At 40.2% G+C, this 27,206-nt stretch overlaps 1 protein-coding gene across 1 annotated transcript in view; it reads left to right on the top strand.

The window, feature by feature from the left end:
• The window catches only part of OWL1 (DNAJ heat shock N-terminal domain-containing protein), a 72,048-nt gene that overhangs the window by 40,622 nt on the left and 4,220 nt on the right, over positions 1 to 27,206 (top strand). The window contains exons 9-11 of the mRNA XM_088962271.1: positions 5,552 to 5,632; positions 7,848 to 7,925; positions 15,178 to 15,417. Coding sequence (XP_088818397.1) covers positions 5,552 to 5,632; positions 7,848 to 7,925; positions 15,178 to 15,417 — 399 coding nt within the window. The remainder of the gene's footprint in view (positions 1 to 5,551; positions 5,633 to 7,847; positions 7,926 to 15,177; positions 15,418 to 27,206) is intronic.

Here is a 27,206-nt window from a genome sequence, read left to right as displayed (position 1 = left end):
GTACGAGAAAGTGATAATGAATAATCCAACTGGGGCAGCAACAGGAGGGGGAATTACGCCCCAGGAAGAATCACCAAACTGGATTTTCCAACATTCTACAGGGGAGATCCTATTCCCTGGATGTTCAAGGCTGGGAAGTATTTTGAGTACCATGAGATATAGGGACTCCAACGCGTGAGCATCGCCTCTTTCCATTTGGAAGGGGAGGCAATTCTTTGGTTTCAGTGGTTCTGGCGCTCCCGACCCCAAATCTCCTGGCAGGAATTTACGGAGGCATTATGCATTAGATTCGGTCCTATTGGGTATGATGATTACGATGAGATACTGTCCCGTGTAAAGCAGACAGGTACGGTGAGGGACTACCGAGTCGAGTTTGAACGGCTAGACAACAGACTATACGAGTGGTTGGAGAAGGCGTTGGTCGGCTGCTTTGTTGGACTGAGGGATGACATCAAAGTAGAGGTGAAGGCTCTTCAGCCCACTTATCTGTCTGCGGCGGTGGGATTGGCAAGGCTGCAAGAAGAGTGTCTCGACTGACTAAGGTGACGACTCAACTTTTCGGTTCCCTGTTAAAATCCCCGGCCCGCCAAGCTGGGCTTCTCCCTCAGCCCATGATAGAACCCAGTTGAACTGTTGGGGAGACCTCTCGGCCCACCTAGGGACCCACACCGCTAACCAGGAGCCTAGTCCTTTTCAAACGCTTCTCCTTGGCTGAAATGCAGGCCCGATGCGAGAAGGGCCTGTGCTACAACTGCGATGAGAAGTTTGGGCCTAGCCACCGATGCAAAACCCAGCGGATGTTTTTGCTGCAATGGGAGGAGACTGGGCAGGAATGTGAGGAGGAGGAGATGGTTGAGGAGGAAAAGGAACCGAACCTGACTCAATATGACAACCCTGGGATCTCTTTGTAAGCTTTACCAGGGCTAACATCCCCCAAATCTATGAGGGTTGAAGGGAAACTTAGGGGCCGACGCCGATGGGTATCTATGCTCATAGATAGGGGGAGCACACTGAATTTCATCACACAACTATTGGCACGCCAATTAGGTATGACAGTTCTCTACACCTCTCTTTTTGCTATTAGAGTGGCGGATGGTAACCACATTGAATGTGAAAGTATTTGCAAACATGAAAAGCTGATAATCCAAGACCACACCTTCATCGTGGACTTGCACCCGTTGGATTTCAGCGGGGCAGATGTAGTGCTGGGTGTACAATGGCTGAGCCAACTGGGCCTGGTCCTTTGTGATTGGGGACACATGACCATGGACTTATATTGTGATGGGCTCCGCTGCCATCTGCGAGGTTAGGAGGTACCCAACCCAATAGAGGAAGGTCTACACTCCATGCTAAGAGGGGGGACAGGAGGAGAACACCTACTGCTGATGCAGATGGGCCCAGTCCCTATTGGGCCTTTACTAAAGCTAGAAAATGAGGTCCAATCATCTGACAAGGACCAGGAAGATATACAAAAGGTGCTAGTCCAATTTCCAGAGGTTTTTAGAGACCCAGACCAGCTCCATCCAAGCCGGGTCCAAGACCACCGAATGCCTCTTATTCTAGGGGCTGCCCCAGCTAATGTACGGCCCTACAGATACCCGCATTTTCAAAAAACTGAGATTGATAAGCTCGTGAAGGAGCTCCTACATAAGGGATGGATACAACCTAGTACAAGCCCATTTTCGTCCCTAGTGCTTGTAAAAAAGAAAGATGTGTCCTGGCGCTTTTGTGTTGATTACCGGTGCCTGAACCATATCACAGTCAAGGATAAGTTCCCGATTCCGGTTGTGGATGAGTTATTAGATGAGCTGGGACAAGCCAAGTATTTCTCCAAATTGGACCTTAGGTCCGACTATCATCAAGTTTGGGTCCACTCCGAAGATGTATACAAGACAACCTTCAGAACCCATGATGGACAATGAGTTTCTAGTTATGCCATTTGGGCTATCCAACTCCCCTTCTACCTTCCAGGCCATCATGAATGATGTATTCATGCCTTACCTCCGGCGTTTTATCTTGGTCTTATTTGATGACATTTTGGTATGCAACAAGGATTGGAGTTCCCATCTTCAACACTTGGAACAAACATTGAGCTTGCTGAAACAACATCAACTGTTTGCCAAGCTTTCAAAATACGTTTTTGGGCAGACTGAAGTCTATCATTTGGGACATGTGGTTACAGCGGGATGGCTCATGGCTGACCCAGAAAAATTAAATTGTATTCAAGACTGGTCCATGCCCAAAACAGTCAAAGCCCTATGTGGGTTTTTGGGCCTTAATGGCTACTACCGGAGATTCATATGCAACCACGGGTCACTAGCAGCCCCACTGGGCTTCTCAAAAAAGGACTGCTTCGTTTGGACGGAGCAGGCCCAGAAAGCTTATTCCCTAAAGCAGGCCATGATCAGCCCACCAGTCCTCATGTTACCAAACTTCGAAGAGACCTTTGTGGTTGAATGTGATGCATCTGGTGTGGGAGTTGGAGTGGTGCTCATGCAAAATGGAAGGCCTATATATTATTTCAGCAAGGCCCTCTCCGCTAGAGCCCTAGAATTAGTCAACATACACAAAGGAACTGATGGCAGTCCATAAATGGCGACCCTACTTGTTGGGTCGAAGTTTCACAACCCGGACTGATCAGAGAAGCTTGAAGTATATATTGGACCAAAAGGCTCTCACTCCATATCAGTAGAAATGGACAATGAAATTGATGGGCTTTGATTTCTTAATTGAATACAAGCTTGGAATTACCAACATGGCAGTGGATGTGTTGTTTCGAAAGGCTGATTTGTCACTGTTAGTACATTCTCAGCCCCATTACCCTCTATTTGATGCTCTGCGAGAGGAGGCCAGGAATGACCCTAGCCTCGAAAAGCTGTGGCAAGGATATTTACAGGACCCCACCTCCACACCAGGGTACACCATGAAAGGATCAGACTTGTCTTTAAAGGAAGATTTGTCCTCTCTCCTACCTCAGCACATCAGAAGACACTACTAGAGCTCTATCATGATTCGGTGTTGGGCGAACATTCAAGTGTTCTCCGAACATATAAGAGGTTATCTTCACATTTTTATTGGCCCAACATGAGGAAGGCAGTCGAGCAACACGTAGCACAGTGCACCGTATGTCAACAACAAAATACTCAACCCAATTTCCCCCTGGGCTTCTGCAACCCCTCCCAATTCCATCCCAAATTTGGGAAGACATATCCCTGGATTCTATCATCGGTCTTCCATCCTCTGGGGGCAAGACAGTGGTTTTGGTGGTAGTCGACGGGCTCTCTAAGTATGGGCACTTCATCGCTCTATCCCATCCCTACATCGCAACATCAGTAGCTGAAGCATCCATCAAAGAGGTGGTAAGACTTCATGGTACTCCTAAATCAATTGTCTTAGATCGGGATCCAACCTTCCTCAGTCAATTCTGGAAGGAGTATTTCCGTTTACAGGGAGCCATGCTTCATCGATCTACTAGCTATCATCCCCAATCCGACGGACAGACTGAAGTGCTGAATAGATGCTTGGAAACTTACCTACGTTGTTTTGCGGGTTCCAAGCCCAAACACTGGTCAAAGTGATTTCCATGGGCCGAATAATGGTATAACACTACATTCCAGGCGGCAACAGGTATGATACCATTCAAAGCTGTGTATGGAAGGGATCCACCCCACATCCTCCCATATGAAATGGGCTCAACCGTAGTAGTTGAAGTTGAAACCCAGTTGCTGGCACGAGGTGAGGTACCTAGCCTCCTGAAGGAGAATTTGCACAAGGCCCAACAACTCATGAAGAGTCAGTATGACAAGAAACATCGGGTCGTTGACTTTCAGGTGGGGGACTATGTCTACCTCAAGCTGCAGCCCTACCGACAGTCCTCCGTAGCAAAAAGGGCCTGGCATAAGCTCTCCCCTCGCTACTTTGGGCCGTTCAAGGTAATTGAGAAGAAAGGCAATGTTGCCTACCGACTTAACCTTCCCAAAACAGCTCGCCTCCACCCGGTTTTTCACATCTTCTTGCTTAAGAAGTCAATGGGGGACATGACCAAAGTTTGCAGTGGCCTTCCAACATTTACAGAGTAAGGAGGTATTACCCTCACACCCGCCAAGATATTGGATTACCACTGGGTCCATCGCAGGAAGAACATAGTGAAGGGATCTTTAGAAGGCTGGACTGGGCTTCCCCTCCATGACTCCACATGGGAACCATATTGGCAGCTCAAAAATCAGTTTCCCGATTTGGACCTTGAGGACAAGGCCCATCTTGAGGAAGGGGGTACTGTTGGGAAGCAAGACCCAGACCCAAACCCGAGGCCCAGACCTCCACTTACCTGCACCTACCTGGGAAAGAAGGCATGCAAGCAGCACTCGACTGCAGCGAGCAGCATGTCAACTGGTCCATTCACATGAATTTGTTAGAGCTCAGAGTTTGTTATGAGAGCTCAGAGTTGGTTGAGATATTTTGTAACTGAAATTATTATATGGATGGGGTGTTCGAATGAATGAAGCATGTAAAGATTAATTCCTTTCTTCTCTCTCTCTCTCCCCCTCTTTCTCTCTTCTCTTTTAGGAGGAAGGGTCTCCCTTGAAGAGACTCCTTAGGTTTGTAGAAACTCATCAGAGACTTTACTGTGACAATTAGGCAGCAATAAATATTGCTCATAATGACGTGGATAGACATTTTATCCAAGAGAAAAATAATAGTGGAGAAATTTGCCTGCCCATTTATGATCAACTTGCTGACTGCCTTACTAAAGGTGTTCACAGGTTGAAATTGGATAGTAACCTAGGCAAGTTGGGCATGATAGATATTTATGCTCAGCTTGAGGGGGAGTGTTGATAATATGCAATATGTTGTAAGGGTATTTTGGGTTTTTCCTTTCTTTTGTACTTGGGCTCCCAAGTAAGGTCAACTTTGTACTTTTCATCTCAAATATAAATGCAATATTTTTGGTGTGAACATTAACAAGATACACCACTCATAACTCTTCTCTTCTTTTCTCCACCTTTGTATGTATGTATGTATGTATGTATATGCTTTGTTTAATAAAACCTGTTATTTATCAAAAAAGGTGCAATTGCATTGAAGTTTATTAGTAAACAGAAACTAGCAAATAAAAATACCTTAAAAGTAAAATAGGGAAAGGAAATTTTGGAGGATACAAGGTTTTGCTCTTTCTCCGGTAAGTGATTAATAGTAAATAAATGAATCATTCCATTGTGTAGGTTATTCATGTGGTTGCCAATTACTGGCAGGTTTTCATATTTCACAAGTTCACCATTTTGTTTATCCAGTGAAGCTGACATTTTGTTTTCATATACCACATAATCCCTGTCTCACAGTCTCAATAGACTTATATAGTTATATCTAAAGCCTGGGAAATTGAATGTGGTTGGGTTGCACATGGGACTAAACTATTAAGTATGTGAATTTTCACCTCCAAGACATGCTTTTTTTTTTAATCTTTTCATTTCATTAAATAATTTTGTGGCTTGTTAAAAAATATATCTATACCATGTTATCGTTACAGTGACTTATTATTGGATATATGCAGATATTGCTTTCTAGGGAATTGGATGCAGTAATTGCAACTGGAGCTTTGGTGATTCCAACATCAGTTTATTTTCTTCTCAAGGTTTCTAAGGATATCTACATTGTTTCTTTTTATTTATTATTTTTATGAAATGGTAAGGTAGTTGCATGGTTCGTGTGTGTGCAAATATTACAAATATATTCAGCCCCAAAAAAACAAAAGAGAAAATGAATTTCAACTCCTATCTCTGCACAAGTGTATTGTGCACTAATAGCCAAGATTGTCATTCCCACAGCCTTCGTAAGCACTTATTCCTTCAGAGTGTCCTTCGCCAAAGATTCTTATGTTCCCTTAATCCCTTCATTCCATATCATCCAGATTATAAGTTGAGGAAGGATACTCCAAGATACCTTTCCTTTCTTACTAAGGCCTTTGATTCTTCATGCTGCTAACAATTCCTGAACTGTTTGTGGGCAACACTGACATAGAAAAGTTGGAGAAAATGAGTCCTAAGATTATGGCAAGAGGGCAGTGCAACAAGTGATTTGCTGATTCCATTTCATGGGGACAGAAAGTGCAATGGGTCCTCAGGATCAAGGTTCAAAGTATCGATACGATACGCCCCATATCGTATGTTGAAGCCTTATGTTGAATGAAACCTTATGTTGAAGCTGAGTGTTCTCATATATTTTTATAAAGGAAAAGGTACCATCTGTTTGAAAAAGATACATTAGTGGGAAGTTCTAGGACTTATCTCATAAACCATTATATCTTGAGACTAGTGACTTAGAGGGTTTCTATGGATTTGTTGGAGCATATCAACAACCTCATTGACCTCTAAATCATTCAACCTCTTACTAAATGTAGGATTTTTTTTTCATCAATAACAGAATGCTCTATTAGATTATAAAAGCTGTGAAACTTTAAGTACAAGAAAGGGGAGGTAAAATATCTTAACTCCCCCACAACAGACAACAAGAAAGAAAGATAAAAAATGGCCCAAAACAAAGAATCCTTAAGCACCCCTTGCTTGGCCAACCCATCAGCCATGGAATTGGCACTTTCTTCACCCAGCTGTACTTCACCTCAATATCCCTACTCAGCCATTTAAAATTTTTCTTTTCATTTCTTTAGTTCCACAAACCATTGCTGTCTTCCTTCAACCACCTAATTACCACCTCCGAGTCCCCTTCAATGACCAATCACCGAATGTTTAATTCTCTTGCTCTTTTGATTCCTCCCAGAGCTGCTAAAATCTCTGCCCTAAAAGAGTCACCCTCTCCAATGGGGCCAGAGAACATAGCATTAATAATCCTAGCCTCATTTCTGAAAACTCCCCCAATCCCAGAATGCCCAGGATTCCTTAAACTACAACAATCAAAATTCAGTTTCATGAATCCTGAAGGAGGAGGGGGCCAAGAAGGTCTAGAGGTCCTTTTGCACAGAGCTGAGGTAGCAATTTCTTTCCACTTTCTCAAAAGATCATCCATGGAGAAATCTGAAAAAAGCTCCAAAGATTTCAGCCAGTGACTAACCCTTAAGTGTACCAGTTCAGTTAAATTCTCCATAGATCTTTCCTTGTCTGAAAAAACTCTGGAGTTCCTCTCTTCCCATACAGATCAGCACACAGCCGCCCTAACTTACTACATGTAGGATCCAGATTGGCATAGCGCTGTTCATTTTGTAGGCTTCCACCACAAAAGTCTCCTTGCATTCCAAATAAGTGTAGAAGGATTTCATTCAGGCCCTGCCATAAAATCAGGGATCTCTCCAGAAACAAATTAGAGAGCCATTGATTATGTATTTGAAAACTTTTATCAACAAAGGATATGTCTTCTGAATTCCTTTCCACATTGATCTTGAGTTTGAACTGCTAGGCTATTGCCTATTTTGTTGCTTTTTATGGATAAAAAGCTGTTGTTCCTTTTCCGTTCTGGTCCACATGAAGGACAAACTTTAACACGAATATTGGTTAAATAGAACTACTCATGATTGGCTCAATCCAAGAGAAAACATCATGGAAGGTTCGTTTCATAAGCCATTAGTTTTGAAGTGTCTTTGTTATAATACCGTCCACCATTTGGATCGTCTTTCTCTGGTGCTGCCTTTCCTGGTTTTGGAAATAACAAGAGTATTTCTTTTCAGTATTTAGTTAAATGGGAAATTTGCTTCTTTCTCTTTGCCTTCAACTGTAAACAATTCTGACTTGGAAGGGTTGTCCTCCAGAATTCAAATTTGATTTCCATTTTCTTTGATTGGGCAATGCCCATTTAATATGTAATGTGTTTTATTCTATTTCAGTTGCATGTCCTTGCAGATATTTGTGGTTAAGCCTTATTACCTTAAACGGCAAAAGCAAAAGGCATTGGAGAAGATGGAAAAATCTTCAGCTCAGGTATGGGATATTTGTTGTTTATCTGAGTCAATCTGTGCAATTACATTCTGTTTCTTGAAGAATGTGATTAATGCTTTTGGTTTTTGATTTGCAAGCACGAGGTTTATGAAGGAGAAATGCAATAACATAGCAACATGAGACTTGCTTTCTGTCAATGGTTGTTACTCTAGGGTTGTAGTTAACAAGATTAGTGTCGTGATGTTTTGCTTGTGGTTCAATGCATATATTTCTTTCTTGTATCACTAATACAACTTGTGTGGTTCAATGCACATATTTCTTTATGCCACTACTTTGTAAACAGTCTTTTGTATTTTTTAATTGGAAACTGTTAAAAGTTTCTGCTGCACAGCCCCTTCTAGGTTGACACTTATCACCCATGTAAATAGTCTTTTCATTTTTTTTTCCTTTTACATACACAGATGCACTTCAATTATGCCCTTGGAAGAGCTTAGTGCCATTTACTCCGTCCTTTGCCAGGGTATCAGCAAGATCATTTGCTGATCTATGGATCCCGGAAAAAAGTGGACCCTGGTTCTGTTGCAATTGCTCTTATCTCTCTCAACATAGTCCTGTAAGGCCAACTGGCAACAACTTTAGAGTCCCCTTCCACCATCAGAGATCTAATATTCAATAGCCTTCCCAATATTAGACCTTGTAAAATCACTACAAGTTCAGCTATTATAGGGTTTCCAGTACCTATTATTTTTGTAGAGAAACTGATGCTGTGGGGCCACTCTGTCCGTAGGGTAGAATATACCTAGTCTATTTGTTATGTTTTTCTGTTATTCTAGTTCTGTTATTCTAGTTGTTATTTACTTTTCAGTTTTATATTGTTAAGTGTTATGATGTAAACACCAAGGGCAGATGTGTCCTTTCATGTAACTAGCATAACATATAAATATTAAGTTGAAGTGGCGGCGGCAGATCAATTAGAATCTGTCCTTCCTTTCAAACCTGTGTTCTACTGCTCTCTCACTAATCTTTCTCCTCTTTCTTCACTTTCTCTTCTGTTCGAACCTGAAATTCCAAGACTGATAGCAGCCTCGATCATCTTCATGGTATCAGAGCCAAGTTAGGGTTTCTTATGTGAGTCTAATACCAGCCGACCACATGAGAATCTCCTAGGACTAGAAGCTGAAAAGGTGGAGTTCGCAGACTGATTCTTGGAGATTGCCAGAAGTGCTAGCAGCTGTTGGAAGTTTTGTTATAGTTGCAGAGTATTGGTGGTCAGGAAGGATCAGAGAAAACTAGGGTTCGGGTAACCCTAGAAGGCAGCGAACAATTCTTTTCTTGTAAGTCATTTACTTTTCTAAGAAAAGATAGGTTGGACCTATCTGGAGAGGAAGGCTGAACCATTCTAGGTTTTCATCTCTTCGATTCACTAGGGTTTTACAACAAACCCTATTGTTCTACTATGATTAAAACCCTACTGGTTTACACCGAATTGTCTCAGCCTTGTTTCTTTCTGCACTAGAGTTTGAAAGTGATCTTGCGGAAAGCCCTAGTGCTATATTGAACCTTGTGATCTACCTAGAGCTGTCCTCAAGTTTATTGTTGGCATTGATCGGATTCTAGGGTTTCATATTAACCCTACTGCAAGTCTATGTATACAATACTGATTAGATTGTGCAACTGAATCGATCACTTTAAGGACTGATTAAAACCCTAATTCTGCATAGGCAAATCAGACCTCCTTCTAAGCTGTTTTTCAGAGTATTTTGGGGTTTTCGAACTCTCTTAAAGGGGTTAGAGCTCTACGGATAGCCATTGTTGTGTTTGTTAGTTGGTTTCGTATCATAGTTATCCCAGTTGTGCATATACACTGTGAATACAAATCAGGCCTATATTGTTTTTGGTTGTGATTGGTAGTTCAAGTGCTGTTTTAAGACTTGACTGAGATGAAGTTTAAAAATCAGGCAGAAGGCAGCTTTGGGAGCATCAGTTATGGTAGTGTTTCTGAGATGGGTGGTCAGATTACAACCATAAATTCAGGTACTCTAGCTTCAGCCTACCATGCCTCAACTCCAGGTACTATTGAACTTTGTTGGGTAATAGATTCAGGTGCATCCGACCACATGACTAGCTTGCCTTCACTGTTTACCTCTTATCATTTGTCATCTGGTAGGGATAGAGTATCTATTGCTGATGGCTCCCTGGTTCCTATTTCTGGGAAGGGGGACAATAAGTTATCAGATACGATCTCCTTGTCTTCTGTCTTACATGTTCCTTAGCTTGTTACTAACCTCCTTTCAGTCAGTAGTATTGCCAAACACATGAATTGCTCAGTAACTTTCTTCCCTGACCGGTGTGTTTTTCAGGACCTGGAGACGAAAAAGGTGATTGGGACTGGCCGTGAGACGAATGGGATCTATCTGCTCGGGGAGAGTTCTCGTCGGGGAGAGTTCTCGTCGGGAAGAGTGTGAGTTCGGTTATGCTTTGGCATAACCGATTGGGTCATTTGTCTTTTCGATTTTTAAAGAGTTTGTTTCCTACTTTTTTTGAGTCTGTTGAGTTGTCCCAGTTGCAATGTGAAAGTTGTGAGTTTGCTAAACATTGTAGAAACTTTTATTCATTGAGTAATAAAAGGAGCAATCGTCCTTTTGATCTTGTGCATACGGATGTTTGGGGGCCATATCACATTCCTTCTATGGGTGGGTACAGATATTTTTTGTTATTTGTTGATGACCATATCCGGTTTTCTTGGGTTTATCTTATGCGTTCACGAGATGAGGTTCCCGCCTTGACCCAAAACTTTCACCAAATGATCCTAACTGTCAAGATTAAAGTTCTTAGATCTGATAATGCAAAGGAGTACTTTGCTAAGTCATTGGCATCTTACCTTCTTACTCATGGGGTTATCCATCAGAGCTCTTGCCCTCATACACCTTAGCAGAATGGGGTTGCAGAAAGGAAGAATAGGCACATCTTGGAGGTAGCTAGAAGCCTTATGTTTACCTCCAATGTCCCTATTCACTTCTGGGGTGATGCTATCCTCACGGCGGTCTATCTTATTAATCGGATTCCTTCCTGGGTTCTTGATTTGCGATCTCCTTTTTCCCTTCTATACCCACATGAGGAGTTGTTTTCTATTCCCTTTAAGACATTCGGTTGTACCTGCCTTGTTCAGCTTCTCGGACCCCATCACTCCAAGTTTGAACCTAAGGCCTCCAAATGCATTTTCCTTGGTTATGCACGAACTCAAAAGGGGTATTGCTGCTATGATCCTGTCTCAGGGAGGAAGTTCGTTTCCATGGATGTCACTTTCTTTGAGGAGACACCTTATTATCCTCGGGTTTCTCCTCAGGGGGAGAGCAGTGAGAGTAGAGGTTTAAGTCCTTCAGGGGGAGAGCAGTGAGAGTAGGGGTTTAGGTCCATGTTTTCAGGGGGAGAGCAGTGAGAGTGGAGTAGTTCCTTTACCTATTCCATTGGGTGATGGGAGCTGCAATGGTGAGGGTGGCCAGAGGGATCATGAGTTGAGGGGGAGCTGCAATGGTGAGGGTGGTCAGAGGGATCAGGAGTTGAGAGTCTATCGCAGGCGGTGCAGGCAGGTTGATCCCGATCATCAGCAGTCCAGGCCAACTCCAATCTCATATGCGGCTCCAGGTCCAGGCATTATAGTCCCAGGACCCACAGAGACTTCTTCTATTGTTGCCATTTCACCTCCTACAGATGACCTTGATCTTCCGATCGCCTATCTCCTACCTACAGGTCCTACCTTAGTTCCATTTCCAATGTCCCTATTCCAAGAACAGTGCAGGAGGCCCTATCAGTCTCGGAGTGGAGAGGTGCAATGCAAGTTGAAATGGATGCTCTGTTGAAAAGTAATACCTGGGAGCTAGTTGACTTCCCCAAAGGAAAGAAACTAGTTGGATGCAGATGGGTATTTACTGTAAAGCACAATGCGAATGGTTCCATTGAGAGGTACAAAGCTCGACTAGTTGCAAAATGGTTCACTCAGACTTATGGCATAGATTACTTGGAGACGTTTGCCCTGATAGCCAAGATGACCACCATTCGGGCTCTATTATCTCTTGCAGTAAGCCACACTTGGCCTTTGTTTCAAATGGATGTTAAAAATGCCTTCCTGATGGGGACTTGCATGAAGAGGTTTACATGTAGTTGCCTCTTGGATACTATGATACAGAGACAGGTAAGAAGGTCTGCCAACTCAATAAGGCATTGTATGGTTTGAAGCAGTCACCTAGAGCTTGGTTCGACAGATTCAGACTAGCTCTTGGGAAGTTCGGTTATGTACAGGCCCAGTCAGATCATACATTGTTCATCAAGAGGGTGGAGTCTTCACTGACACTAGTTGCAGTATATGTTGATGATATTGTGGTGACAGGAAATGACAACCATGAGATTGAGTCCCTCAAACAACTCCTTCATCAAGATTAGTGCAGATTAGTGCAGAGAGTGGAGAGCTGCTTGAAGACAAAGTTATGTTCCCGCGGTTAGTGGGAAAGCTCCTATATTTGTGCCTCACTCGGCCAGATATCAGTTATGCAATTAGTGTTGTTAGTCGGTAGTTGCATTCTCCTAGAACCACGCACCTTCTAGCAGCAGAAAGAATACTAGCATACTTGAAGAGATGCCCGGGTAGAGGTATACTGTTCAAGAACAATAACCACATGAAGGTGGAGGTCTATACGGATGCCGATTGGGCCGAGAGTGTTGATGACAGACGGTCTACCTCAGGATATTGTGCCCTTGTGGGAGGAAGCCTTGTCTCCTGGAGAAGTAAGAAACAGAGTGTTGTCTCCCGGTCCAGTGCTGAAGCAGAATACAGGTCCATGGCCAACGGAGTGGCTGAACTCCTATGGCTAAGATCTCTACTTGAGGAGTTGGGTATTGAGTATGAGAAGCCTCTGATGCTGTATTGTGATAACCAAGCAGCCATTAATATAGCACATAATCCAGTGCAACATGACAGAACCAAACACATTGAAGTTGACCGTCATTTTGTACGAGAGAGGGTCTCATCTCAAGAAGTATGCCTCCCTACATCACTTCCAGTATGCAACTAGCAGATATCCTCACTAAATCCGTATCAAGAAAGAAGCTAGAAGTGGATCTATCCAAGTTGGGAATGATAAACATTTACTCCCAACTTGAGGAGGAGTGTAGAGAAACTGATGTGGGGCCACTTTGTCTGTAGGGTAGAATGTACTTAGTCTATTTGTTATGTTTTTCTGTTTTCTAGTTCTGTTATTTTAGTTGTTATTTACTTTTCAGTTTTATATTGTTAAGTGTTATGATGTAAACACCAAGGGCAGATGTGTCCTTCCACGTAACTAGCATAACATATAAATATTAAGTTGAAGTGGCGGCGGCAGATCAGTTAGAATCTGTCCTTCCTTTCAAACCTGTGTTCTACTGATCTCTCACTAATCTTTCTCCTCTTTCTTCTTCACTTTCTCTTCTGTTCGAACCTGAAATTCCAAGACTGATAGCAGTCTTGATCATCTTCAATTTTCAAAAACAGCTATGATGGAACCTTGACAGTTGCTAATTACTCTTTGTTTTTTTTTTGTTTTTTTTTTTTATCAGGGAGGTGGTTTTGTCCCTCCTCTTTTGTTTATTCTTTTATCATACCCATTATTAGTAAGGTTTTGGTTGTTACTCATCATAGGAAATGATGCCATATCCATTGGTTGTTACATCTGTAGAGTTGTTCTCAAAGTCCTGGCTCTGTTATAACTATATTTTATTTTCTCAAGGAGGTATTTATATCTCTTTGTCCTTAGAGTATATGCTTTTTATTAAATGCAATTCTCGTCATCCTTATCACCATCATCATCATCATGCCATATCCATTGTTTATCCTGTTTTTCCATTCTGTTTTGTATAATGCCATATCCATTGTTAAATTATTGGCAGGTAGATCATTTCTAATGTCTATCCATGCCCTTTTGGCTCCCTCAGCTTGCAACAAATCACTTCATACAGCTGCTATTGATGGTCTTCTACGTTATCTTGTTTTATCATCTATTGAATATACTCCTACGTTCCATCAAATGATTCATTTCTGATCCTATTGCTTCTAGTTTTTCCATTCATGCATCTGAGCATATGAATTCCTGCTATACTCTTTTTTTTTGACATATTGTTTCTTACTGCCTGGTGATTTAAAAGGTGCACCTAGGTGCACAAGCGAGGTGCATTTTAGGGTATGCGCCTCGCCTAGGTCCTAGGCGTAGCCCTTTCAAAAGGCGTACGCCTGATGCGCCTTGCACCTCAGCCCAAGTGTGCACCTTTTGAAAATTTCATGCTTTTTTGTTTTTTTTGATCCTAGTGGCTGGGCCAGGGACTCCACCCTTGGACCCCTGCACCACGTCCCTTGAGGGAAGCCCAAAGAAGTCCATGATAGGGTCTAAAATCCTTAGTTCTCACACAAAAAAAGAAGAGAAAGAGATTGTGGGCTTTACATGCTTGAAAATGTTTGATTTTATTTTTAAATTTTCATTTGAATACACTTTACATGTTTTATTTTATGTATTTTAATTTTAGATAATATGCTTTTTTTAACATTTTTTTAAATTTAAATTTAAAATTTTTATTAATATTATGTTTATGATTTTTTGATTTTTCTTACATTTTTTGATTTTTTATCATTTTTTTTGTATTTTTGTGCCTTGCTTCAAAAGGTGTGTGCCGAGGCGCCCCTACACTTTTTTTGCACCTTGCACTTTTAAAACACTGTTACTGCCCAACACTCTGCTCCATACAAATAGCTGGCCTAGTGAATGCAATTCTAATGACCAATTTTTAATGGGTCCTTTTCTAGACCTGATAAAACATAACCTGAGATTCACGTTTGACATTATTGCTATTTTTCCATGTGAAGAAAGGATGGTAACTTTTGAAACCCATATAACATTGCATTTTTGGAAAGGATACTACCATAAACTGTAACACAGTACCATTTGCAACCCAAACCAATCCTAACCCTATCAAGGGTATAACAAACCTGTCTCAAGGTGGGATGTGGCATGTTATAGAATTAACCTATCCTCATAGACAGGCTGATGAGCAAGAAGTCTTAGCTCAAATTTAAAAAGAGGATTGAGTAAGCTTTGAGTAGTGCAATCTTTCCGGGCTAGGATTTATTATCTGCAGCTGAACAAGGTTTGGAAGTGTCAGTTCTTTTATCCCAAGTTTAGTAGAAGGTTTTGGATGTACAAAAGTTGCATCTTTGACTCAGTTGAAAATATCTGGGTTTTTTATTTTGTTTCTCCCTTGTTTTGTGCAGGTGCAAGAGGCAAGGGCAGCAGCTGAGAAAGCTCAGAAGTTATTACAAAATGTTGCCAACAGGAAGATAAATAAGCAACAGGAAACAGGTGGCCTAGTTATTACAAAAGCAGTATATGGAAACTGTAAAGCTTTTAAGAAAAAGAATGAATCAAGAGATACAGATGATCCACTGGTTTCACAAGTCTTGGATGTCACTTTACCTATGAACTTCCTTGTAAATGATTCTGGGCAGCTTAAGGTATCCTTAAATTTTATATGCTATCCATTTCTATGCATAAATTTGTGGCACACATGTTGTTGAGGAACTAATTTATGGTTTGTTTTGTGACTGTAAGTAGGTACATGATTGAAAACCTCTAAATAATGTCCAACAACTGCATTTTAATCAAAATATGCTTGTGCACCATCCTACATTACCTACATGTACTAGTTCTTTCTATGCAAGTCTGAGACCTTTTACCTTTCTGTTATATGATTTCATATTTCAAGGTCTTACATAAATTTCTGGAACTGAGCTTCCACCTAAGAAGATAATTTCTTGAGTTGTAGGTCTTAATTGAGCATGATGTGTCACATTGCATTTGCCATAAGTAAAATCTTTTGTTTTAAGTACAACATTGTGTTAACTTTTTATGTATCTTCACTTTAATCATATTAATAGAATTGTGTTTTGTTACCCGTAATAAGGTCCATAATAGAGTGCAATTTTATCCTTTGATGGAATTACAAGAAATAATGAAAACAGATAACAAACGTTCAATCAATCATTCTTGTACATGCTTGTTTCCACTTGTATCTTACCCACCTTCACATATTTCTCATGTGATTGGTGTAGTTTCTGGTATTTCATTACAAGGTTAGGGATCTTAGTAAATCAATGAGAAGTTTAATAGTTCTGGATTTTTAAGCCAAATGCATCATTGAATAAAAAATTGAATTATGATTTAACAGAAAACATGCTATGCTGTTGGGGTCTTGGAGATGCATCCATAGTATGAGAAGGGGAAGGACCATGGCACTTGAGGCACTGCATTAGGGAAGCAAGGCACCTGACAAGCAACAGGGAAGCAACTTTTAACTGGATTTCTCCAGTTTTCTAATTCCATTGTTGACTCTCCAGTTTGACAAAGAGTGAGCAGACATTAGGTTGTATGGGGGCTACCCTCAGGAGTTAGTTTTGTTTCTAAATCAAAGCTATATCTGGAAGGTGGAGAGAGCAGCAATAGGCTGCTTCTATATCTGTGGCATAAAGATATATTTGCCTTGTGGATACAAAATGTATACTTTTCAATAAGTGAAAACTTATTATTGATAAAAACATCGAAGGTACGGGTATCTCATTATGGAAGGGGTTCGAAAACAATCATTAGTTGGCGGAAAGATGGAAGTGCAGGTCCCTAGAGTTTACACCGAATCTGGGAAGCTACACACCTGGCCGTCACTGTTGGAGCAGCTTTCTCCTGGATTTCTGTAGTGTGCAAATGCTTTAGTTTACTCTAGCAGGAAGGAGTAACTAGACAGTCTCAATCTTCATTGCATTGATTCCATAAAAAGATGGGACCTTGCATCCCAAAGATTTTAAACCAATCAGCTGGTTAATTGCCTTTATAAAATCATTGATAAGGTGCATTCACGAAGGATCCAGGCAGTTCTCCCCTCCATAATTTCTCAGTTGTCGGGGGCTTTTGTAAAGGTAGGCAAATTATTGATCAAATATTACTTGCTAATGAAAGTGCTGAGTATTTGAGAAAAGCTAAGAAGAAAGGCTTTGTCTGCAAGTTGGATCTGGAAAAGGCTTATGATTTGGTTGATTGGGGTTTTTTGAATGATGTGATGGAGAATTTTGTGTTTGGGGGAAGATGGTGTAAATGGATAATGTTACGTGTTAAGACTTGTCACTCTTCAATATTGGTAAATAAGATGGTGGTAGACCATTTCCCAGCCATTAGGGGAATTAGACAAGGGGACCCACTTCCCCCTTTCTGTTCACTTTGCTGATGTGTTTGAGTGACTCAGAAAGGGCTGATTATAGAAGTTTAATAAGGGGATGGAGGGTGGGGAGATAAGAGGGTACTGATTACTCATTTACAGTTTGTTGATGATACAATCCTGTTTTGTGAAGGGGGTGAGATTAGTTGGGTAAGGAATTTAAAGCTGGTGTACAAGTCTTTGAAAGAATGTCCAATCTGAAAATTAATTTTGACAAGAGTTTCATGGTGGGGTTGAATATGGAGGAAAGAGATTGTAGAAAATGCAGAAATTTTAGGTATTTTGGTCTCTCTATAGTCTATAAATTACCTGGGACTGATTTAAAAGGCATACCTCAGGTGTGTGTAGGCGAGGCACATATTAGGTTTTTTTTTTGAAGTTTAAAAAAAATTCATTAAAAGAAAAAAGAAATTTAACAGAAGGTGATAAGACATCATCGTAAGTAGGAAAGTCATGCCCAAAAAGCCAATACAATCACAACTTACAACCATAATCAATGCCCATTCACCCAACATAAAAGGAAAACATAGACCCACAATAAAACCAAAGAAAAAGGCCTCTAGCCTTCCCCTAACAAGACACAAAGGACCCTATCCTAAAGCTTGCATCAGTGAATTCATCTTCTTGGTTTGAGAAATCTTCATCCCATTCCCTTCTCTGTTGCGACTGATCTTTGTTTTTATATTTCTCTTCCTTTTTTCTTCTTTCAAATTCCTCAAATGCTTTCCTAGCAAATCCTTCACCGCCCAAGAAGAATAGTCCTAAACTTTTCCTGATTGTAACTTCTCTGGCGACTAGGTTTTGTAGCTTCACTCCTTTTGAATTTTCAACAACTATGTCAGAATTCTTCGTTATGTTGGTCACAGTAGAATCAGAGCCATCGCCACTCCTCTTGATTTCCTGATGTTTCTCTAACATAAAGGTATCTGGTGCCTGAATTGGCGCATTCACTCCTCTATGGTCAGTGCTAGAACTTCATTTGCCTCTCCATCTTTTTCTTCTATATTCCCATTTTAAAATTTTTTGTAGGTCCTGCCCCTTCCAGGCCAATTTTTAGCCTTGAAAAGATCATTGTCACATGAACAATGTCGCGAGATCTCAAATTGTGTAGCTTCTTGTTGATTATCCCATTATTCTACTCTTCCTCTTTATGATTAACCCTTCGACCCAAATCTACACCCAACCTTCCAACCTCAACCTCTTCATAATGCAAACCTTTTTCAACTTGCCTTTCAACATGCCCTTCAATGAACTCATCACCGCAAGAGATTTCCTTTCCCACAACCTCATCCTCAGTTTCCATTTCAACATCGAAGCTTCCTATTATTTTCGAAGTCTTTTCCACGCCCCTTCCATCCTCACTGATTCAAAGGAAATCATATCCTCCGAGTGTAGCAAAGCAGGACTTCTTGAATCAGCGCTACACTCAAGTAGTGTTTTGCTTAATCCCCTAAAATTTGGGGAAACACATCTCCCATCAGACTCCCTACAAACCATTGCATGTCTACCATCATTGCCAAACCCAATAGATGTATCGTCTTCAAGCAACTTTCTAGAGCCATGTAAAATCCTCTTTTTTCCACTTTTGTCAAATATGGCTATTAACCAAATCTACCTTTTTTTCGTTTCTTTTTTTTGGCCTCCACTGCAGTCCTCTTTGTTGCTTTGTTGCTTTTTAGCATTGGCTTGATAGGCCCTAAAGATTGCCTCAAACCAACGGTCCTATTCCTAAAGCGATTTTCCTTCTTTCCCTTGCCTAAGGTAGCTTTGAAGATTTGATCATCTCTTGACGTGCCTAAAGAGTGAGTCAGTGAGAGGAGTCATTCGGGCGAGGTCCTGAATTGCAGCCGAGTGAGTGTTGTTGAGCTCAACGTTTTTAGAACCTTTAATCTCTCGAACATCTCCTTTATAAGCAAACTGGTCGGGGAAAATTGACGGGTTTCCATCTGAGTTCCACCTAGTTCAGAGCCAATGCCCTGGATACTTGACCCACTCTCTTCATTAACCTTATCTCCTAAGCTATTTAGATCTACTCTAATAATTGGATTCGAATTCTCGATGACCTTTCGCATCTCGAGCTTACTCTCCACCCTTCCAAGGCCAAAAAGATTATTTGCTTTTTCCAAAATGCAGTTAAAATGCGTTTTCATCCGCAACCTTTCTTCTTCCAGGATGGAACCTTTTGCCAATAGACCTTCCAATCCTTTGCTTCCACATGATCTCTATCTAGCCATGTCCGCTTCATTTTCCACCTCTCGACCTTCCTCTCATAGCGCTACTTCGTGTTTTGTTGAAACCCACACCCTTGTCCAAACCCCACATGAGAAAACTTCAAGTGCTTGAGGAACTTCCTCCGGCTTCACTCCGACAACCATAATTGATGCAAAGCTGAGCTTTGAAATGTCACAAGCGATGAAGACACCTCCAATCGCATTCACAACCTTCTCCAATGCTGTCATCTCCCAAAGATTGAAGGGGAGCTCAAACAGCCAGATAAAAAATGCCTCGTTGTGAAGCTTCTTGCTGTTGCATGAAACAAACCATCTCTGCACCCAGATAACTCTCGACTTAGTCACGTAGCTATCAAATTCTATTATTTTTCCTTCGACTACCAGGATGGCATGTCTTCTATCAAAGGGGAAGATCGTAACTCTCGAACTTACCATCAGTTTTTTCTTTAATTAACACAGAATAATACCTCAATTCGAGAAATCTCATCTTCTCGCCTAGGTCCTAGGCATATCCCTTTCAAAAGGCGCACGCTTGGTGTGCCTAGGTGTGCACCTGGTATGTCTTGCACCTTAGCCCGAGCGTGTGGCTTTTGAAAATTTCATGCTTTTTTTGAACCTAGTGGTTGGGCTATGGGCTTTGCCCCTAGACCATTCGCTCACTCACCAAAGCTCCGAGAACCCCCTATTTGCTAATGCTAGTCATTCATTAATCGTAATAAAACATCTTAAAAACAATTAAAATTATAAAATCATTATTTTTTTTTGTGTGAGAATTAAGAATTTAAGACCCTAACATGGACTTGTTTGGGCTTTCCTTGAGGGGCGTGACACAAAGGTGATTAGAATGTAATATGTTTTACATCACATTAGCTACTTGAAATAATGCAGTTGAAGAAAAAAAAAGAGATTGTGAGTTACATGCTTGAAAACGTTTTATATGTTTGATTTTATTTTTAAATTTTCATTTGAATACACTTTACATGTTATATTTTATGTATTTTACTTTTAGATAATAGTTTTTTTAAAACAATTATTTTAAAATTTAATTTCTATTTTTATTAATATTATGTTTAGTATTATATACATATATTTCGCATTTTTTGATTTTTTGGCCTTTGTTTGAATTTTCTAACATTTTTTTTAGCATTTTTTTTGTATTTTTGTGCCTTGTTCAAAAAGGCGTGTGCCTTGGGCGCAAATCAGCGCTTGCGCCTTTTTTGCACGTTACACTTTTAAAACACTGCTTGGAATTACCTTGGGGGATAGTTCGAGTAGTAGCAATTATTGGAACCTGGTGATTGATAGATTTTTGAAGAAATTGGCTTTATGGAAGAGGAGTTATGGGGCACCCTTATTAAATCTATATTAGCCAACTTGCCGGTTTATTTTTTGTCAGTCTTTAGGATTCCAGATGGGGTAAGTAGTAAGCTAGAGGTTAATGAGGGGCTTCTTATGGTAACCAGGGCGGAGAGAGAAGATCGTAGAGTTAAATGGAAAGTGGTGTGCAGAAGCAAGAAATTTGGAGGATTCGGTCTAGGAAACATCCAATAAAGGAATATGGCGCTGTTGGGGAAGTGGTTGTAGAGGTTGCCAAATGAAAGATACAAATTGTGTGCAGAGGTGATTGTTAGCATTCATGGGCTTGCAACTGGAGTTTCGGCTAGGGCTACAAGAGCATCTCCTCGGAAGTCTATTTTTGATATCCTTCCCTTATTCTTACCATTCATCATATATAATCCTGGTTCTGGTACTCTAGTCAAGTTATGAGAACATGTTTGGGTGGGCAATTTACCATTAAAAGAGCAATTCCTCTCTTTTTGCCATCTCCAACTGTAGGGAAGAGTTTATCCTGTTTCATGGTCCCACTAATTTAGAAACTGGTATTGTTTGGGATTTGGGGTTCAAAAGTGGTTTACGTGAGGGTGAACTTGCATTTTGAACCTGCTTCAAGGTCTTGAGGGGGTGTGCCTTGATAATTCAAAAAAGGGATAGCAGGTTTTGAACCTCCTCTCCCTCTGGTACCTTTACCTGTTCTTTGTTTTTCTCATCCTTGATTCAGTTGAGTGATATTCTTGGGTTATCTTTTCCGGTAAAAGAAATTTGGAGTAATCCTATGCCGTATGGAGTGAGTGGTTTCTATTAGGAAGTGTATCTGGAAAGAATTAATACTTGTGACTTATTGCAGAGAAAATGATCTAATTGATGCCTTTCCCCACATTGGTGCTCTCTTTGCCAAGTTAATGGTGAGAATTGCTATCACTTACTAATATCTTGACCTTTTTCTTCTTCATTTGGGATTGGTTTTTCTCTTTGCTTGGGTGCTGGTGGAAACTCTGCCTAAGCTGGGCAAAGAAGAGGGAAAGAATATTGTGGTGATGTACAAGGGCTGCAATTTGCTGGATGATGTGGGAGTAAAGGAACCGAAGAATCTTTTTGGATAAAGATAGAATTAGGGATGTGGTTATTGAAACCATTTCCATTGGATTGATCCACTGGGTGAAGACACGACCTTTTTAAAGACATTTCGGTAGGTGAACTGATATGAGGAAATGGAGGGAGGTAGCTGATTCCTCTCCTACTAAAGAGGTTGTTAGGTGATGAAGGACCAGCTCGGTTCTAGTCCTTAGAGAATGTCGAATGGTCTTCTTGATCAGAGTTTTATGGCTGTCAATGGCTGTAATGGCTTTTTAAAGGAATAAGAGAGAAGATAGAGAGAGAGAAAGGAGAGAAACTACCTGAAATCACATTTATCAAAAAGAAAAAAAGGAAATACCTGGAATCACTCACAGGGTGCCTAGAATCACTCTAGGGCATGGGAATCACTCACCATAGCTAGCATAAGCTGAAGAAAACTCAATATGATTCATTGCCTTTGTGTAAAACGTCCATACATATTTATAGACTCTAAATTCATAATAATCCTAGGAGTCAAACAGTTAGCCTCATAATAGTCTTAGGAGTCATACTGTTAGACTCAATAATCCTAGGACTCAAACTAAGCTGTCATGTCCTATTTCAATTCAAAGAAGACACAATAACTCTAATCCTACTAATGAAATGACTATGAAATTTTAAACATAGACAAACTATAACTAGATAATTTAAACTCTATCATTGGACCCCACAGAAAATTTCAAAAATAAAAAAAATACCCCTACTGTCCAAAAATACAGAAATACATAAAATATCATAAAATTCCAATTTTGACTTTCAGCTCCTGCATCATTAGGCCTTACTGGTCCCCACCACATGATGGAGTACTTAAGCTTAACTTTGGAAGTAGTGAAGGTAATTTGGGTCTGTCTGGCATTGGTGGACTATTTAGAAATGACAAGGAGTAATCATTGCGATTTATTCAGGCCCAATTGGTGTAGGTGACTCATTGAGGACTGAAATTCTGGCTGTATTGGAAGGGATTCAAAAATCAAAAGAATTGAACATTCGAAAATTGTCAATTGGAGGAGATTCTAAACTAGTGATTAATTGGCTCTAAAAGGATGGGGAGGATGGTGGTGCTACCTCTATGAAAAAAAGAAGGTGATGAGGTTATTACAAGGGATAGAGGTGATTTTCAATTGGGTGAGAAGAGAAGTCAATACATTTGCTGAGACACTAGCTAAACAAGGGATGTGAAGGAACAATTTGTTTTGGGCTCTGTAGTAACTTGTTATTCCTTGGGGAGAGCTAAGAGATTTTATCTCTCCCCCTTTTTCATTGTACTTAATTGTTCTTTACGAATGAAATTGCTTTTGTTATTGATCAAAGAAAAAAAAAACTAGACAGTCTCTACTTTGGGACACACACATCAAATTTGTCAGTTATAAATCAAAAAAGAAAAAAACAACTATGGTAGGTTATGGGATTGTTAAGATATTAAAGTTGTTGCCGGATTTAGGAGCAGGGTTCGAAATGATTTATTTCTTCTAGGCTCAATCCTACAGGTGGGATGAAATGATTTATTTAAGAAAGGATGTGCCTGTACTAGAGTCCATGTAAGTGAACAGCAAACCCTAAATTAATTAAAAAGGGGGTTGGGATCCAATTGAAAACTCATTAAACGTTTAGTTGGCCTGCAGTAAATCCCATTTAAATGAACAGAAGGGCCTAAATGGGCTAAGTTTCATATAGTTAAAAGAGGCCCATCTAGCAATTAGTCATCTAAAAGTCCAACCCCACTTTCTCTTATGAGGTGTGCCACTTCTTTAATGGGATGCCATTTGTCTTCTCATTATGGGAAAACTTCTTAAGCCTCTTCGAGAAGAGGAGGGTGGGGAATTTCCAGCAACACATGAAACTAACAATTAGAGAAAGAAAAGTGTGGTGTGAAGAACAAAAAAAAAAAAAGGAAGAAGGAAGAAGTTGAAGTGTTTATCCTCCATCTCCTCATTATGATATTCCTGCAACCTCCTCTATGAAGTGGGCTATGTTTTTCTTCTACTTCTCACCCTTTCTCTCTTTACTTATTTATTATTTTTCCTCCTTGTCCGAAAGTTAATCCCATGTAGGGGAAACAACCATCGAAAGCCCTGTTCATGAAACATTACTGATTAAGGCTCTTTTCATGATATTAATTCAATTCTGTGTGGAGGTGAAAGCCATTTCCAGTCATTTCTATTCAGACCTAGCTCAACCTAGAAATTTCTAGGCCAAGCTTGGGTACAATTCTTAAAGACTGACTCACAATACATATTAAATGTATATAAATATATGTTGTATATTTTATATTATAAAATATTAAATGTATATAAGTATATGTTTTAATTTATTTTATACAAATGTTTTAATATATTATATATTTGCAAGTTGATGTGTGTCCATGACTCAATTTGCATAAGTGTATAGCTTATTCTCTTTGGTTAACTATTCTTATATAGATGAATGTGAAGCCTTCAATATCATAATTTGTTGATGTGGGACTTTGAATGAACAAACACATTTAACCAAGGTCTCACATTGACTAATTATGAAAACAATGGCTTTGCATTCATCTATATATGAATAGACAAGCACAGTGTTGGTTGGCCATTTTTAATGTCATAAACCCAAAGCCTGACTCAAGCCCATATAGGCCCAATCCCAGGATTATATTTCAGGCCTGGGACTTGGTTATAACTCTTATCAAAGGTGCTAAGCCCAGCCTAGCCTATCCCATGATCACCCATAATCTTGACTTCCGTTCAGGCAAGAAACCATCCATAGCCTTGTTTATAAAACTTGGCCAGGGGTGCTCATCAAAAATGAAAAAACAAAAAAGCCGGTTAGCTGAACTGACCGGTATATATATATAACCGAAACTGGTCAACCGGTAGTACCGATTTGGTTTAAAAATACCCCATGGTTCAGTTAACTGAACTGTGAGCACCCTTTCCCTACACCATATTAAATTTCTTTAGATTTTGATTCCATGTAGGGGAAAAGACTTTGTTCATTAAATTTGACTGAGTATGATCCTACTTGTTTGCTATAAAAAAGATGTAATCTATTTAGTTTGTCTGGTTTCTCTCAAATTAATGAATATACACCAAAATTCAGCAGAAAAATCTATAGTTAACTTCTACTTAGTTTATTCTTTTCATTTATACTTCTAAATCAGAAACAAAAGGTTTTCTTTTCCCCTAGCAGACATGTAACGAAGGTAATATTTACATAATATACTGAGTGGGGCTTACCAAATACTAAAAAGCCCAGTTACTAGTCTAATTGGGTGAATTATGTTGTGGGAGAGATTTTTCCATTTTTTTCACTAACAGGTATCATTTTAGAGGTTGAAGAGGAAACTCTTCCTTATCATAATTGTGGTGAAGCAAAAATGATGTACAGTTGGTTGATGAAAGAGGATCCTGTCATGACTAGGAGGTGGTTTCATAATTGCAAGATGCCCTTTCATGTACCACCATCAAATTGCTTGGTGTAATGGTGAATTCTTGGGATGAAGAGTGAGAAAGGTGGGTTCAAGTCTGAGAGCAGTCTCTTTGTGGTAGGTCCATATCCACACCACCCCTCCAAGACTCTAGATAGTTGGGACCAACATTTGGTAATGGCCTTTTTAACATTATGCTTTATTAAAATTGAAAAGGGCGATCAATTCAGAATCACTTTGATCTAAAAGTTTGTTTTAAAGAAGGTAGTAGGTCCAACTCAAATGTCATTCCTAGAAGGAAGACAGATCCTAGATGGGTTTCTTTTAAAAAGGTAATGAAATTTTATTATATTGACAAAAATGGTGGTTGAAACACACTGTGTACATTGAAATGCTATACATGGAGAGGTAAGACAGGTAACCTCTCTCTGTCTCTGAAATTCCCTAATATTTCTGTTGATAAAAATGCTATACATGGAAATCAACAGAATTTATGGAGAGCATGAAGTCAACTATTAAGAAAAAGGGAGTTGAAATCTGAAAAATAAACTTTATAAGTGAAAAAGGAAAGAGAAGGTACAGCAGGGTGATAAGAAATCACCTAGCAAGAACAGACCCAGAATACTACAGGCCTGCCCTAACAAATAACCCCTTAAACAGAAAAATAACCCTACAGACAAAATAAAACACCTTAAGAAAAAACCCAGATCCAACTACAAATATCACAACAAAAATCACGGAGGTCCCTTCCACCAACCCCTAGAACAACCAAACAGACAATAGACTATATCCCAGACCCTCCAAATCCTGCCAAAGAAACACATAAGAAAAACACCCTGAACCTAAACAAACAACTGATGAAATGCTCAACTTAGGCTTTATCCATTTCCTCATCGTGTCCACTGTCTAACATAGAAATCTCGTCTCAACTGGGTTATTTTCTTTTTCTTTCTCCCTTTCTTTTTTAAATCCACTCAAAAAACTCCCAGCTTCAACCTGGAAAAAATATTTGAAACTTGCCTCTTTTGATTGGTTTTCTGTCTTCCGAATCTTCTTACTGCATTAGGGTTTTTCTCCACCCTTGTAGATACCTCCCTTTGAGCATTAGTTCTTTCTTACTCAAATATGGCATTCTTCTCAAACAACTGTTCTGCACTCAGGTCATCTCTACACTTCCCCTCCTCTACGTCTACAACTATCTTTAGACTTCCAATCTCCTTAGTTGTCCCTGAACCAGAATCAGCCACCCCCTTAATCTTCTCTTTCGACTTCTTCCCTAAAGACCTGGAGGCCATCTTCCTACTGAAGCCCTGTTTGGGCTTCGTCCCTCTCTCCCCCTCCTCCATGTTCCTTCTCCCCCAATCTGTTCTCCCTTTCCGCCCTCTTCTTTTTCAGTTCCAGCTCTTTCAATGTCTTGATATAATTTTCTCCAGAATTGCCATCTTCTTTTGTGAATTCTTCTCCCGGCTGAGTCCACTCCATGACCTTGGATTCCAATCTTCCAACACAGCATTTCCTTTCTGAAACCTCCCTAGCTTCTGGTTCAATCTCATCAGAGAAAGACAAAATTCGTATGCTTAAAGAGTTGGAGTAGTCACTAAAACTCTCGTCGTTACAGAGGGGCTTCTCAGATTCATGGTTTTCATTTTTAAGATAAGACCCACTGGATTTATCTGGTGAGTTGCTCAATGATCCCTGAAACCTCCTATAGTTCAAACCACTCACTCCTGGGACCTGACCCACTATCTTTTTTCTGGTTCAACGTCTGGCCTAATCGGGTCAGATAAAAAATCCAACATTAACAGATCCACCCCGATGAGTGAAAATTATTTGTTTCTTTGTTTTCCCCTTCTTCTTCCATGCCTATTATGTTAATCGAGCGTCTCTCTTCCAACCTTTGTCTGCCATGTGGCCTGTGCCCTACCTCATCAGAAGAGGACATTTGCA

The sequence above is a fragment of the Nelumbo lutea genome, chromosome 1 (assembly GCF_056320005.1).
Source record: "Nelumbo lutea isolate HS-2025 chromosome 1, American lotus-T2T, whole genome shotgun sequence".
Taxonomy (NCBI): Eukaryota; Viridiplantae; Streptophyta; class Magnoliopsida; order Proteales; family Nelumbonaceae; genus Nelumbo; species Nelumbo lutea.
The sequence above is the reverse complement of the archived record's forward strand: the minus strand, read 5'-3'. Positions and strand labels throughout refer to the sequence as shown.